Genomic DNA, 15,085 nt, shown 5'->3' with positions numbered 1-15,085 from the left:
GTGGCTATGCTATTCAATGGCCACTTCAAACCCAACAGTGCTCTTGTCTGTCTCAAGTTTATGCTAGGCACGCATTCCTCACACCAGAAACAGGTGAGAGCATTTTATAGACATACCATTCCCATTCCCCATACATGCAGAGTCACTGTACGAACACCTGTCCTGCTGTTCCCATGTCAACCACTATACCAGTGAACACAGACCATTTGACATTAAAGCATATTTTTGAATGAGTTTGTGCACTTCACAATGCAATAAATAAATTGGTTGTACTATTTATTTTAATACTGGATGGTAAAGGTATTGTACTGCACTGCATGTACTGTAGAGTACTGTATACTGCATGTACACAATGTTTTGGTTTCTTTGTTTCCTCCCTAAGGCTGGTCTGCTGAGTCGTATCCAGGAGACATTCAACTGCATCATGTGTCAGGAGGTGTTCTACCAGCCCGTCACTACCACCTGCAGCCACAACATCTGTAAGGTGGAGAGAAACCACTGACTATAGAGAGATCACTAATGTACTGTGTCATTTACATACACATTGTATATGTGTGACTTCATAATAATTTTAGTTTCATAGACCTTTTTTAATGCATCAATTTCTATAATTATTGTGCATGCATCCAGTAAACTGCATGGTTTTGCTTTGAGTATCTTATGCAAGTGTACGTACACTATTCCACTGCGTCCCTCACTTACCCCCCCCCACACACACACACACACACCCACACTAGACGTGTCTGAGTCGTTCCTTCAAGACGTGTACAGCTGCCCCAACTGTCGTCATGACCTGGGCAAGGACTATGCCATGACAGTCAACAAGTCTCTACAGGCAGTACTATTGGACCTGTTCCCTGGATACAATGGAGGGAGATGACACTACACACACTAACTGGGACCACTGAACAGCTATAAATAGAACTGCAATGTAATGTGCACACTTCCTTATCATGACTTTGTATAGTGTGTGCTTTCAGTATGAACCAATCAGATTCGCAAGAATGCAATTAGAGTCTAATTAATTTTGAGCAATATCAGCTAACCTTATAGCATAGATACACGAAAGAAAGGGATAGGCAACGCCCCACGTGATGCTAGGTAAATGCAGTGTGTGACGTCACACCCTCTGGTTGGAGGCGAGTTGCGCTCAAGAAAGTACACAATGATCCCTATATCTGCTTATTTTTCTCGTAGGGGGCCTAAAAGAGAAATTCAAAGCAATCAGGCATCATGCACACATAGACCCAGCACTACTGATAGCTACAGTTGCTATGTTAGTGCCGAGTTTTCTTTTATTCAGCTTGATTTGTGTGAAAAAACACCGATTTGTCAGTTTATGTACCTATATCTCCAATATGAAATAATTTTATAACATGTACGTTTCACAGAATTAAAGTGTGTTTATAACTGCATGGAACAAAGCATATTTTCCAGCTCTCAATGCAGTGAAGTAGTAGCAGCACCATGAAACGCTTGTCCGAAGTCCAGAAAGTTTGCGTACCTCTCCTGCTCTTACTGTACATGGTAATGTAGTTTGAAGTGCTCTAAGACACAGTTTAGGTATTAGAAAGTGGAACACAAGTATCTTTATCTGTATTGTGTGATCGAAGAGATGGCATTTGAAGGACTTGGGAACATACCTGTTATGGTTTGTAGAGTGTACTGACACCCCTTTGGAGCTCACTTTCTCATCACTTTGCATATAGTAGCTCTAAAAGATTAATAGCCTATGTCTAAGTGTATCTGGTGTCTCCTCAAGAGCACAGTTTGCTATAATACTATAAACTATTAATTAAAATCTTTACTGACATTTTGAGTGCACACACCCCTTTTTGCTCATTACACGCCCCTTTTTAGCAACTCGCCTCATCCAACGGAAGTGCTGGGTGTTGCCTATCCCTTTCTTTCGTGTATCTATGCTTATAGCAAGAGTTTAATATAGGATGAATAATGAACTCTTGGCTACAAGAATAATGAGAATGTTCCCCTCAAGGTTGTTTCTCTGCTGTCTGCTGGGAAGTGCTTCTCTTGTGTATGGACAGCAGGCTTTGAGTGAGTTGATATAGATCATGCATAGATAGATCTACTATCATGCAGTCAGCTATAATTATGGCTAAGCTAATACTAACCTGTGCTATTGGATAGTAGATGAAACAAGTATTATAGGTTTGGTATCAGATCATCAATTATTGTATTATGGCATACAGCTGGACTGGCAGCATCCAATGAGCCCGATGGCACTGACCACACTGGAGAGATCATCTCATTCTCTGATGTTGGATCAGGAGCTAATAGTCTACCACGCCCCTGGGTTTGCTACACCGAAGACACTGGTAGTGTATTGTGGCTGTTCCCCAATGGGAGTGCATTGCAATTTGAAAGTAGATCGTTGGCAGTTCAGGACGAAGTGTTCATCAGAGATGTTCCTAATTTTGGCGTTGTTCTGTATCGTGGTCCCACACACTTCAGTCCTGATGGAGAACACTGCTGTGTGAGGACTGCCACCAATGAGAGTAAATGTGTCACCTTCAGTGAGTGCTGACTATATTGTCTATGTCCAATACTAACCCCCACCCCCCACAGCTCCCTGTCCCACACTGAGTCCCCTGTCTAATGGAATGATCTCATACGATGCAGACACCAACATGGCCACCTACACCTGTGACCCTGGGTACGCTGTGGCGACCATCTCATCCATCACCTGTAATGATGATACAATGATGTGGAGTAGCACTGTGAGACCCACTTGTGAACGTAAGAGTAACTATTATCAATATTTTTCTAGCATTGTCATTAAATTTTGTCCTGGCCATCTGTACCGACCAAGAGTGTAAAATTGCTTTCATTATAATGTGTGCAGTCAGCACCACTACCTGCTCTGACTTGCCTGCTCCAACCAATGGGATGATTGGCTATAATGCGGAGACCATGAATACTAGACCAGTGAACACCGTGGCCACCTGTTTTTAAAGCTTATTATTATACACTGTAGCTGTTGACTGTGGCCCACTCACTGACCCCACCAATGGCATGGTTGATAGATGTTGTTCTACAGTGATGTGTTGTTGAACTGATGTCAAGTGTTCCCCCACAGCTCTCTGTGATGACCTTCCTTCACTGGTCAATGTAATGATTAGCTATGGCTCTAGTACCTCACCACACCCTCAGGGAACCATGGCTACACAGAGCTGTGTCACTGGGTACACCATGTTAGCTGGTGGAGGCACTAGGACCTGTCAGTCTGATAGATCATGGAGTGGAACACCCATCACTTGTGAACGTATGTACTCAAACTGACGACTTTATGAGTTATATAACTAAATGCTATTTCTATTCAGTGATTTGCCCCAACGTCCAACTACCGCCCAATGGAGTGGTGACCTACAGCGACCCCACCATTCCCAGAGCTGTGGGTTCCACGGTTACCTACAGCTGTGTCTCTGGGTATGAATTCAGTGGAGGTGTACCAAGGACCTGTACTGTCAGTGGGTGGTCTGATGGTGGTAGTCCAACTTGTACAGGTTAGAAGTTTAATAGGCACATTGTATACACGTGTAATGTTGTTCCTTACAGTTAGCTGTGGATCTTTGGATGATCCTATCAATGGAAGAGTCACTACAACAGGGACCACCCTCTCAAGCATTGTTACCTACACCTGTAACACTGGCTACACTCTGACTGGAGATATGACCAGGACTTGTCAGGCTAATAGAGACTGGACTGGGTTAGAACCTTCCTGTAATCGTGAGTACAGTATGACCATCAATAATCAAATACAAATTAATTTTTGTTGTTTAGCTGTTGACTGTGGTTCCCTGGACGCCCCCTCCAATGGAGCAGTGGACACATCCTCTGGAACCACCTTCATGATGACTGCTACCTACACCTGTAACACTGGATACACACGTAGTGGAGGTCAGACCAGGATTTGTCAGGCTAATGGAGACTGGAGTGGGTCAGAACCTGTGTGTAATCGTGAGTAAGATTTATTGTTTGGGTGTCACAAGTTGTTTTGTTATAGCTGTTGATTGTGAAAACGGACAACTTAACGATCAACTTATTTCCATTTAGTGATTTGCCCCAACCTTGGCGTACCAACCAATGGAGGAGTGACCTACAGTGACACCACCATCCCCAGAGATGAGGGCTCCACGGCTACCTACTCCTGTAACCCTGGCTACCATATGACTGGACTGATAGTGAGGACGTGTACTGCTAGTGGATGGAGCACTGGATATGACCCTGTCTGTACTGGTGAGGGGGATGTGTTGTTGAACTGATATCAAGTGTTCCCCCACAGCTATCTGTCCTCTCCTCACCCTCACCAATGGATTCATCGTCTACGATCCACCCTCATCCCCCATACTAGAGGGAGCCATGGCTACACAGAGCTGTGTCACTGGGTACACCGTGTTAGCTGGTGGAGGCACTAGGACCTGTCAGTCTGATAGATCATGGAGTGGATCACCCCTCACTTGTGAACGTATGTACTCAAACTGACGACTTTATGAGTTATATAACTTTCTATTCAGTGATTTGCCCCAACGTCCAACTACCGGCCAATGGAGTGGTGACCTACAGCGACCTCACCATTCCCAGAGCTGTGGGTTCCACGGTTACCTACAGCTGTGTCTCTGGGTATGAATTCAGTGGAGGTATGCCAAGGACCTGTACTGTCACTGGGTGGAGTAATGGTGGTAGTCCAACTTGTACAGGTTAGAAGTTTAATAGGCACATTGTATACACGTGTAATGTTGTTCCTTACAGTTAGCTGTGGATCATTGGATGATCCTATCAATGGAAGAGTCACTACAACAGGGACCACCCTCTCAAACACTGCTACCTACACCTGTAACACTGGCTACACTCTGACTGGAGATATGACCAGGACTTGTCAGGCTAATAGAGACTGGACTGGGTTAGAACCTTCCTGTAATCGTGAGTACAGTATGACCATCAATAATCAAATACAAATTAATTTTTGTTGTTTAGCTGTTGACTGTGGTTCCCTGGACGCCCCCTCCAATGGAGCAGTGGACACATCCTCTGGAACCACCTTCATGATGACTGCTACCTACACCTGTAACACTGGCTACACACGTAGTGGAGGTCAGACCAGGATTTGTCAGGCTAATGGAGACTGGAGTGGGTCAGAACCTGTGTGTAATCGTGAGTAAGATTTATTGTTTGGGTGTCACAAGTTGTTTTGTTATAGCTGTTGATTGTGAAAACGGACAACTTAACGATCAACTTATTTCCATTTAGTGATTTGCCCCAACCTTGGCGTACCAACCAATGGAGGAGTGACCTACAGTGACACCACCATCCCCAGAGATGAGGGCTCCACGGCTACCTACACCTGTAACCCTGGCTACCAGATGACTGGACTGATGGTGAGGACGTGTACTGCTAGTGGATGGAGCACTGGAGATGACCCTGTCTGTACTGGTGAGGGGGATGTGTTGTTGAACTGATATCAAGTGTTCCCCCACAGCTATCTGTCCTCTCCTCACCCTCACCAATGGAGTCATCGTCTACGATCCACCCTCATCTCCCGTACTAGAGGGAACCATGGCTACACAGAGCTGTGTCACTGGGTACACCGTGTTAGCTGGTGGAGGCACTAGGACCTGTCAGTCTGATAGATCATGGAGTGGAACACCCCTCACTTGTGAACGTATGTACTCAAACTGACGACTTTATGAGTTATATAACTTTCTATTCAGTGATTTGCCCCAACGTCCAACTACCGCCCAATGGAGTGGTGACCTACAGCGACCTCACCATTCCCAGAGCTGTGGGTTCCACGGTTACCTACAGCTGTGTCTCTGGGTATGAATTCAGTGGAGGTGTACCAAGGACCTGTACTGTCACTGGGTGGAGTAATGGTGGTAGTCCAACTTGTACAGGTTAGAAGTTTAATAGGCACATTGTATACACGTGTAATGTTGTTCCTTACAGTTAGCTGTGGATCATTGGATGATCCTATCAATGGAAGAGTCACTACAACAGGGACCACCCTCTCAAACACTGCTACCTACACCTGTAACACTGGCTACACTCTGACTGGAGATATGACCAGGACTTGTCAGGCTAATAGAGACTGGACTGGGTTAGAACCTTCCTGTAATCGTGAGTACAGTATGACCATCAATAATCAAATACAAATTAATTTTTGTTGTTTAGCTGTTGACTGTGGTTCCCTGGACGCCCCCTCCAATGGAGCAGTGGACACATCCTCTGGAACCACCTTCATGATGACTGCTACCTACACCTGTAACACTGGCTACACACGTAGTGGAGGTCAGACCAGGATTTGTCAGGCTAATGGAGACTGGAGTGGGTCAGAACCTGTGTGTAATCGTGAGTAAGATTTATTGTTTGGGTGTCACAAGTTGTTTTGTTATAGCTGTTGATTGTGAAAACGGACAACTTAACGATCAACTTATTTCCATTTAGTGATTTGCCCCAACCTTGGCGTACCAACCAATGGAGGAGTGACCTACAGTGACACCACCATCCCCAGAGATGAGGGCTCCACGGCTACCTACACCTGTAACCCTGGCTACCATATGACTGGACTGATGGTGAGGACGTGTACTGCTAGTGGATGGAGCACTGGAGATGACCCTGTCTGTACTGGTGAGGGGGATGTGTTGTTGAACTGATATCAAGTGTTCCCCCACAGCTATCTGTCCTCTCCTCACCCTCACCAATGGAGTCATCGTCTACGATCCACCCTCATCCCCCGTACTAGAGGGAGCCATTGCTACACAGAGCTGTATCACTGGGTACACCGTGTTAGCTGGTGGAGGCACTAGGACCTGTCAGTCTGATAGATCATGGAGTGGAACATCCCTCACTTGTACACGTATGTACTCAAACTGACGACTTTATGAGTTATATAACTTTCTATTCAGTGATTTGCCCCAACGTCACACTACCGCCCAATGGAGTGGTGACCTACAGCGACCCCACCATTCCCAGAGCTGTGGGTTCCACGGTTACCTACAGCTGTGTCTCTGGGTATGAATTCAGTGGAGGTGTACCAAGGACCTGTACTGCCAGTGGGTGGTCTGATGGTGGTAGTCCAACTTGTACAGGTTAGAAGTTTAATAGGCACATTGTATACACGTGTAATGTTGTTCCTTACAGTTAGCTGTGGATCATTGGATGATCCTATCAATGGAAGAGTCACTACAACAGGGACCACCCTCTCAAGCATTGCTACCTACACCTGTGACACTGGCTACACTCTGACTGGAGATATGACCAGGACTTGTCAGGCTAATAGAGACTGGACTGGGTTAGAACCTTCCTGTAATCGTGAGTACAGTATGACCATCAATAATCAAATACAAATTAATTTTTGTTGTTTAGCTGTTGACTGTGGTTCCCTGGACGCCCCCTCCAATGGAGCAGTGGATACATCCTCTGGAACCACCTTCATGATGACTGCTACCTACACCTGTAATACTGGATACACACGTAGTGGAGGTCAGACCAGGATTTGTCAGGCTAATGGAGACTGGAGTGGGTCAGAACCTGTGTGTAATCGTGAGTAAGATTTATTGTTTGGGTGTCACAAGTTGTTTTGTTATAGCTGTTGATTGTGAAAACGGACAACTTAACGATCAACTTATTTCCATTTAGTGATTTGCCCCAACCTTGGCGTACCAACCAATGGAGGAGTGACCTACAGTGACACCACCATCCCCAGAGATGAGGGCTCCACGGCTACCTACACCTGTAACCCTGGCTACCATATGACTGGACTGATGGTGAGGACGTGTACTGCTAGTGGATGGAGCACTGGAGATGACCCTGTCTGTACTGGTGAGGGGGATGTGTTGTTGAACTGATATCAAGTGTTCCCCCACAGCTATCTGTCCTCTCCTCACCCTCACCAATGGAGTCATCGTCTACGATCCACCCTCATCCCCCGTACTAGAGGGAGCCATTGCTACACAGAGCTGTATCACTGGGTACACCGTGTTAGCTGGTGGAGGCACTAGGACCTGTCAGTCTGATAGATCATGGAGTGGATCACCCCTCACTTGTACACGTATGTACTCAAACTGACGACTTTATGAGTTATATAACTTTCTATTCAGTGATTTGCCCCAACGTCCAACTACCGCCCAATGGAGTGGTGACCTACAGCGACCCCACCATTCCCAGAGCTGTAGGTTCCACGGTTACCTACAGCTGTGTCTCTGGGTATGAATTCAGTGGAGGTGTACCAAGGACCTGTACTGTCAGTGGGTGGTCTGATGGTGGTAGTCCAACTTGTACAGGTTAGAAGTTTAATAGGCACATTGTATACACGTGTAATGTTGTTCCTTACAGTTAGCTGTGGATCATTGGATGATCCTATCAATGGAAGAGTCACTACAACAGGGACCACCCTCTCAAACATTGCTACCTACACCTGTGACACTGGCTACACTCTGACTGGAGATATGACCAGGACTTGTCAGGCTAATAGAGACTGGACTGGGTTAGAACCTTCCTGTAATCGTGAGTACAGTATGACCATCAATAATCAAATACAAATTAATTTTTGTTGTTTAGCTGTTGACTGTGGTTCCCTGGACGCCCCCTCCAATGGAGCAGTGGACACATCCTCTGGAACCACCTTCATGATGACTGCTACCTACACCTGTAACACTGGATACACACGTAGTGGAGGTCAGACCAGGATTTGTCAGGCTAATGGAGACTGGAGTGGGTCAGAACCTGTGTGTAATCGTGAGTAAGATTTATTGTTTGGGTGTCACAAGTTGTTTTATAGCTGTTGATTGTGAAAACGGACAACTTAACGATCAACTTATTTCCATTTAGTGATTTGCCCCAACCTTGGCGTACCAACCAATGGAGGAGTGACCTACAGTGACACCACCATCCCCAGAGATGAGGGCTCCACGGCTACCTACACCTGTAACCCTGGCTACCATATGACTGGACTGATGGTGAGGACGTGTACTGCTAGTGGATGGAGCACTGGAGATGACCCTGTCTGTACTGGTGAGGGGGATGTGTTGTTGAACTGATATCAAGTGTTCCCCCACAGCTCTCTGTCCTCTCCTCACCCTCACCAATGGATTCATCGTCTACGATCCACCCTCATCCCCCGTACTAGAGAGAACCGTGGCTACACAGAGCTGTGTCACTGGGTACATCGTGTTAGCTGGTGGAGGCACTAGGACCTGTCAGTCTGACAGATCATGGAGTGGATCACCCCTCACTTGTACACGTATGTACTCAAACTGACGACTTTATGAGTTATATAACTTTCTATTCAGTGATTTGCCCCAACGTCCAACTACCGCCCAATGGAGTGGTGACCTACAGCGACCCCACCATTCCCAGAGCTGTAGGTTCCACGGTTACCTACAGCTGTATCTCTGGGTATGAATTCAGTGGAGGTGTACCAAGGACCTGTACTGTCAGTGGGTGGTCTGATGGTGGTAGTCCAACTTGTACAGGTTAGAAGTTTAATAGGCACATTGTATACACATGTAATGTTGTTCCTTACAGTTAGCTGTGGATCATTGGATGATCCTATCAATGGAAGAGTCACTACAACAGGGACCACCCTCTCAAGCATTGCTACCTACACCTGTGACACTGGCTACACTCTGACTGGAGATATGACCAGGACTTGTCAGGCTAATAGAGACTGGACTGGGTTAGAACCTTCCTGTAATCGTGAGTACAGTATGACCATCAATAATCAAATACAAATTAATTTTTGTTGTTTAGCTGTTGACTGTGGTTCCCTGGACGCCCCCTCCAATGGAGCAGTGGACACATCCTCTGGAACCACCTTCATGATGACTGCTACCTACACCTGTAACACTGGATACACACGTAGTGGAGGTCAGACCAGGATTTGTCAGGCTAATGGAGACTGGAGTGGGTCAGAACCTGTGTGTAATCGTGAGTAAGATTTATTGTTTGGGTGTCACAAGTTGTTTTATAGCTGTTGATTGTGAAAACGGACAACTTAACGATCAACTTATTTCCATTTAGTGATTTGCCCCAACCTTGGCGTACCAACCAATGGAGGAGTGACCTACAGTGACACCACCATCCCCAGAGATGAGGGCTCCACGGCTACCTACACCTGTAACCCTGGCTACCATATGACTGGACTGATGGTGAGGACGTGTACTGCTAGTGGATGGAGCACTGGAGATGACCCTGTCTGTACTGGTGAGGGGGATGTGTTGTTGAACTGATATCAAGTGTTCCCCCACAGCTCTCTGTCCTCTCCTCACCCTCACCAATGGATTCATCGTCTACGATCCACCCTCATCCCCCGTACTAGAGAGAACCGTGGCTACACAGAGCTGTGTCACTGGGTACATCGTGTTAGCTGGTGGAGGCACTAGGACCTGTCAGTCTGACAGATCATGGAGTGGATCACCCCTCACTTGTACACGTATGTACTCAAACTGACGACTTTATGAGTTATATAACTAAATGTTATTTCTATTCAGTGATTTGCCGCAACGTCCAACTACCGCCCAATGGAGTGGTGACCTACAGCGACCTCACCATTCCCAGAGCTGTGGGTTCCACGGTTACCTACAGCTGTATCTCTGGGTATGAATTCAGTGGAGCTGTACCAAGGACCTGTACTGCCAGTGGGTGGACTGATGGTGGTAGTCCAACTTGTACAGGTTAGAAGTTTAATAGGCACATTGTACACATGTAATGTTGTTCCTTACAGTAGTTAGCTGTGGATCATTGGATGATCCTATCAATGGAAGAGTCACTACAACAGGGACCACCCTCTCAAACATTGCTACCTACACCTGTAACACTGGCTACACACGTAGTGGAGATCAGACCAGGACTTGTCAGGCTAATGGAGACTGGAGTGGGTCAGAACCTGTGTGTAATCGTGAGTAAGATTTATTGTTTGGGTGTCACAAGTTGTTTTGTTATAGCTGTTGATTGTGAAAACGGACAACTGAACGATCAACTTATTTCCATTTAGTGATTTGCCCCAACCTTGGCGTACCAACCAATGGAGGAGTGACCTACAGTCATCCCACCATCCCCAGAGCTGTGGACTCCACTGCCACCTACAGCTGTGTGACTGGGTATGACTTCAGTGGGACACTATCAAGGACTTGTACTACCACTGGGTGGAGTGCGCTAATTGGTGGTACTCCTACCTGTACAGGTTGGTGAATGGCAAAAAAATGCTACTGTGGAGAATACTGTTCCTCATATGTAATAACAGTCATTATACTGATCGTATCACTCATTATTGCATGCAGTGATTTGTCCAGACCTCCCTGTACCAACCAATGGAGCACCACTTGTGTACACTGACACCTTATACTTCTGATTCTTTGATCATATCATATTATTGATTACAGGAACATGTGAGGACCTACCCAGCATCACTAATGGAGTCATTACCTATTCATCAACCTCTCCTCCACGTACTGATGGGAGTACTGCTACTTACTCTTGTGGGACGGGGTTTTTGCTGCGTGGAGACAATATGAGAACATGTCAACCAGACCGTAGCTGGAGTGGGACTGAGCCATTCTGTCAAAGTCAGTTCTCACACATGTGTTACTTTCTTCCTACCTTTATAGGCATTGCAAGAACAGTACATGAATCTATATCGTATAGCGGGTAATTTTCGTGGGCAAGCTGACCTCCACGAAATTGTCCCCATAAAAATGTAGGTGTGGCTTACCGGAACGCATACAATGCAGTGCAGACAATGAAATGTTTACTTCCTTGAATCTCTGTTTTCGAGGTTGAACGAATTTTTTACCCCCGCTATATTTTGTTGTTGTCTATAGCCTCTGTCTCAGTTATTTGCTGTGACCACCTGTTGCTGTAGCAGCTTTGTTTATTCTGCTATAGTGAAAGTGAACAGAGCTTCTTTACATGATTATAATTATTGTTTTGTTTGCACCCACTCTCTTCCATCCAGCCATACAAGTGGTGATCACCTCCAGTGGTGTTCCAATGGCTGGTCAGAGTTTCTCCCTCACTTGTTCCCTGAGTGGAGGGGCCTCTCTACAACCCACCCTCTCCTACCAGTGGACGAGGGAGGGAGGGTCACTCATGACCAGCACAGCAACCCTCAACTTTGACACTCTCTACTTGTCAGACGCTGGTCAGTACAGCTGTCATGTCATCCTCACCTCCAGTCAGCTTGAGGGGGAACACACTGTAGCTGCTCACTACACCATTGAGTTCATGAGTAAGTGTTATGTTTTGTTTTTTATAGCTGTTGATTCAATTTCACACGAACAATGTAAACACACTAGTTGTTGTAGTTCTTATGTATACTATGAATCTCCCAATGATGTATATATAGCTCTATTGGCATCAGGCTTCTTTTTGCTTATACCAACCACTCCACATTCCACAGGCCTGCACATTCAACTTGGTCTGGAGGGAATAACAAACTGCAGAGTGTACACTGAACAAGACGCTGATATGAAAACAGATGACATCACCAATAGTCTGACACAAGGCATTGAAAGCCAGTGTGCCTGTGGATTCAACTCTTCCCTCATTTTCAATCCCTTCATTCTTTGTTTCGATGACTCCCCTAGTCATGTGACCTACCGAGCTGTGCTTACTGGATCAGAGAGTGTATCCACCATACAACTGGCTAGGCTAATGGAACAGTGGGTTGAGAATGATCCAATCGTTGTGGTGCAGAGTGCAGGCCTCAGTGTGACTAACAGTTGTCCGATTGTCATTGCTAACCTCAATAGTCCAGAGTGCCCTGAGGACATCACCAATCCGACGCAAGTGGCTACTCCAACTTCCTCTATGGCTACTCCAACTTCTTCCATAGCTACTACCTCACCCACAGAGAGTGTAGTGGTCAATGTTGGTACAGTGGCTGGTGGGGTGGTTGCTGGAGTCTTGGCCATTGCTGTGCTAGTACTGATTGTAATAGTGGTGCTGTTGTTACTAAGGCTACGGAGGTCTGGATCCAAGGACATGAGTGATGAGAGGACAGGCAGTCAACCAACACAGTGAGTGTTAGTGTGTGAATGAAGTAGCTATACATACCAGTGTGGTTGTATAGAGACCTTCTGCCCTTATACAAGAATAATTATAATTATGTACATGTGAGTATTCCATATATTATTCTATTTCGTGCAGACTACCCCCAGTGGTGATGAGTCAACTCCCCTCCCCTGATTACGAGGGGTTGAGCAAACTACAAGAGGAGGCTACCTATGAGGTGGTGGACCAGCCACACCCCCCTCCTCCTGCAGACTACCCGCTCTCAGCCTGTGCAGCTTATGCATCCACTGACTGCAACACAGAGAACAAGTAGACACTATGTAATAACACATGTAGTCTAGTTTGTCAATGTATCACTACGTGTCACTGTTATTTTAGCAAGTTGTTAGTAGATCGAGATCTATATACGCAAAAATCATTCATTTGCTTTGATCAATGTTCATATAAGAATTTGCATGGCTGAAAAATAAACTATGGCGCTAACAAAACATGTCATACACTGTATATATAATATGAAAGGTATATTTTTAAGGTGTCCTTGCTGGTGTCCTTGATTGTCAATGTGGCTATTGTTGTGGCTATGCATGTATAGCTATTCAATGGCCACTTCAAACCCAACAGTGCTCAGTCTTGTGTGTCTCTAGTTTATGCTACGGCACGGATTCCTCACACCAGAAACAGGTGAGAGCATTTTATAGACAGTCCGAGTGATTGTTCCCATTCCCATTCCCCTACAGAGCCACGCATTATGCAAACACCTGTCCTGCTGTTCCCATGCATGTCAACTATATTTTTAATGAGTTTGTGCACTTTACAATGTGATCAAAACAATAAAATAAATTGCTGGTTGTACTGAATTCGGGATGGTATAGTATTGTACTGCATGACTGTATGTTAACATGCATTGGTAAGCTATATTATCTTCAATTAAAGTATGGTTTCCTTACAGGAACATGTGAGGACCTAGACTACCCAGCAATTGCAAAAACAGTACAAGAAACTGCAACCATTCATTTTGTTGTGTATCTCGATTCTCCCTGTGGTGACTTGCTAAAATCACCAAATTAATTGCTGTTTTTGTAGATCTAGCAGCTTTGTTTATTCTGCCATAGTGAAAAATATTCGTATTCTGTTGAGCAATATAATTTATACTGTCAAAAATTGTTTTGTTTACACCCACTCTCTTTCATCCAGCCATACAAGTGGTGATCAGTGGTCCAATGGCTGGTCAGAGTTTCTCCCTCACTTGTTCCCTGAGTGGAGGGGCCTCTCTACAACCCACCCTCTCCTACCAGTGGACGAGGGAGGGAGGGTCACTCATGACCAGCACAGCAACCCTCAACTTTGACACTCTCTACTTGTCAAACGCTGGTCAGTACAGCTGTCAGGTCATTCTCACCTCCAGTCAGCTTGAGGGGGGACACACTGTAGCTGCTCACTACACCATTGAGTTCAGGAGTAAGTTGTTATATGATCAATTTCACATGAATGTACATGTACCCAGGCTACATTGTTTGTACAGCTCTATATTAGCATCAGTCTGTTATTTGCTTATACCAATCATTCCACATTCCACAGGCCTGCACATTCAACTTGGTCTGGAGGGAATAACAAACTGCAGAGTGTACACTGAACAAGACTGATCCAATCCCTGTGGTGCAGAATGCAGGCCTCAGTGTGACTAACAGTTGTCCGATTGTCATTGCTAACCTCAATAGTCCAGAGTGCCCTGAGGACATCACTAATCGGACAACCTCCTCAAGTGAAGCTGTGAACATTGGTGCTGTAGCTGGGGGAGTGGTTGCTGGAGTTGTGGTTGTGACTATTGCAGTGTTAGTGGTCATAGCAGTGGTGCTGTTGGTATGGAGACAGCGGAGGTATGGGTCAAAGGATATTGACAGCAAAACCAGCATCACAACAACAGGGTGAGGGCATTGTGTTGTATTCTACCCATAGCTGCTACATAGTTTTGTACACATTTTCTACATGCTAACGCTCCGGATTTAATTTATTCTTTTATTTCGTGCAGACTACCCCCAGTGGTGATGAGTCATCT

The 15,085-nt window shown here is 45.6% G+C and overlaps 1 protein-coding gene and 1 long non-coding RNA gene across 13 annotated transcripts in view; one reads left to right on the top strand and one right to left on the bottom strand.

Annotated features, from left to right (window-relative positions):
* Positions 1-211: 211 nt before the first annotated feature.
* On the bottom strand, positions 212-1,811 carry LOC135334866 (uncharacterized). 2 transcript variants are annotated; one of them, XR_010394381.1, is made up of 3 exons: positions 1,047-1,811; positions 729-857; positions 212-477 (listed from the first exon to the last, which is right to left on the bottom strand). It is a non-coding gene; the product is annotated as an uncharacterized LOC135334866 (long non-coding RNA). The 2 variants fall into 2 exon arrangements; XR_010394382.1 differs by having other exon boundaries at positions 733-857.
* LOC135334761 (sushi, von Willebrand factor type A, EGF and pentraxin domain-containing protein 1-like) overlaps positions 972-15,085 on the top strand; it is a 38,550-nt gene continuing 24,436 nt past the window's right edge. For 4 of the 11 annotated variants that reach the window (XR_010394364.1, XM_064530049.1, XM_064530045.1 and 1 more), the window contains exons 1-37: positions 1,873-2,055; positions 2,211-2,534; positions 2,587-2,757; positions 3,098-3,283; positions 3,342-3,524; positions 3,577-3,747; positions 3,802-3,978; positions 4,075-4,257; positions 4,304-4,486; positions 4,536-4,718; positions 4,771-4,941; positions 4,996-5,172; positions 5,269-5,451; positions 5,498-5,680; positions 5,730-5,912; positions 5,965-6,135; positions 6,190-6,366; positions 6,463-6,645; positions 6,692-6,874; positions 6,924-7,106; positions 7,159-7,329; positions 7,384-7,560; positions 7,657-7,839; positions 7,886-8,068; positions 8,118-8,300; positions 8,353-8,523; positions 8,578-8,754; positions 8,848-9,030; positions 9,077-9,259; positions 9,309-9,491; positions 9,544-9,714; positions 9,769-9,945; positions 10,039-10,221; positions 10,268-10,450; positions 10,509-10,691; positions 10,742-10,915; positions 11,012-11,200. Coding sequence is in view for 10 of the 11 variants with exons in the window: in XM_064530049.1 (XP_064386119.1) it covers positions 1,947-2,055; positions 2,211-2,534; positions 2,587-2,757; positions 3,098-3,283; positions 3,342-3,524; positions 3,577-3,747; positions 3,802-3,978; positions 4,075-4,257; positions 4,304-4,486; positions 4,536-4,718; positions 4,771-4,941; positions 4,996-5,172; positions 5,269-5,451; positions 5,498-5,680; positions 5,730-5,912; positions 5,965-6,135; positions 6,190-6,366; positions 6,463-6,645; positions 6,692-6,874; positions 6,924-7,106; positions 7,159-7,329; positions 7,384-7,560; positions 7,657-7,839; positions 7,886-8,068; positions 8,118-8,300; positions 8,353-8,523; positions 8,578-8,754; positions 8,848-9,030; positions 9,077-9,259; positions 9,309-9,491; positions 9,544-9,714; positions 9,769-9,945; positions 10,039-10,221; positions 10,268-10,450; positions 10,509-10,691; positions 10,742-10,915; positions 11,012-11,200 (6,718 nt within the window). In the remaining variant the exon portion in view is untranslated. Of the gene's footprint in view, positions 1,056-1,872; positions 2,056-2,210; positions 2,535-2,586; positions 2,758-3,097; positions 3,284-3,341; positions 3,525-3,576; positions 3,748-3,801; positions 3,979-4,074; positions 4,258-4,303; positions 4,487-4,535; positions 4,719-4,770; positions 4,942-4,995; positions 5,173-5,268; positions 5,452-5,497; positions 5,681-5,729; positions 5,913-5,964; positions 6,136-6,189; positions 6,367-6,462; positions 6,646-6,691; positions 6,875-6,923; positions 7,107-7,158; positions 7,330-7,383; positions 7,561-7,656; positions 7,840-7,885; positions 8,069-8,117; positions 8,301-8,352; positions 8,524-8,577; positions 8,755-8,847; positions 9,031-9,076; positions 9,260-9,308; positions 9,492-9,543; positions 9,715-9,768; positions 9,946-10,038; positions 10,222-10,267; positions 10,451-10,508; positions 10,692-10,741; positions 10,916-11,011; positions 11,201-15,085 lie in introns of those variants that run through there. The other 7 variants (XM_064530046.1, XM_064530048.1, XM_064530050.1 and 4 more) reach the window with 7 other exon arrangements.

Source organism: Halichondria panicea, chromosome 4 (assembly GCF_963675165.1).
Source record: "Halichondria panicea chromosome 4, odHalPani1.1, whole genome shotgun sequence".
Classification (NCBI taxonomy): Eukaryota; Metazoa; Porifera; class Demospongiae; order Suberitida; family Halichondriidae; genus Halichondria; species Halichondria panicea.
This window is presented reverse-complemented; position numbering and strand designations above follow the sequence as displayed.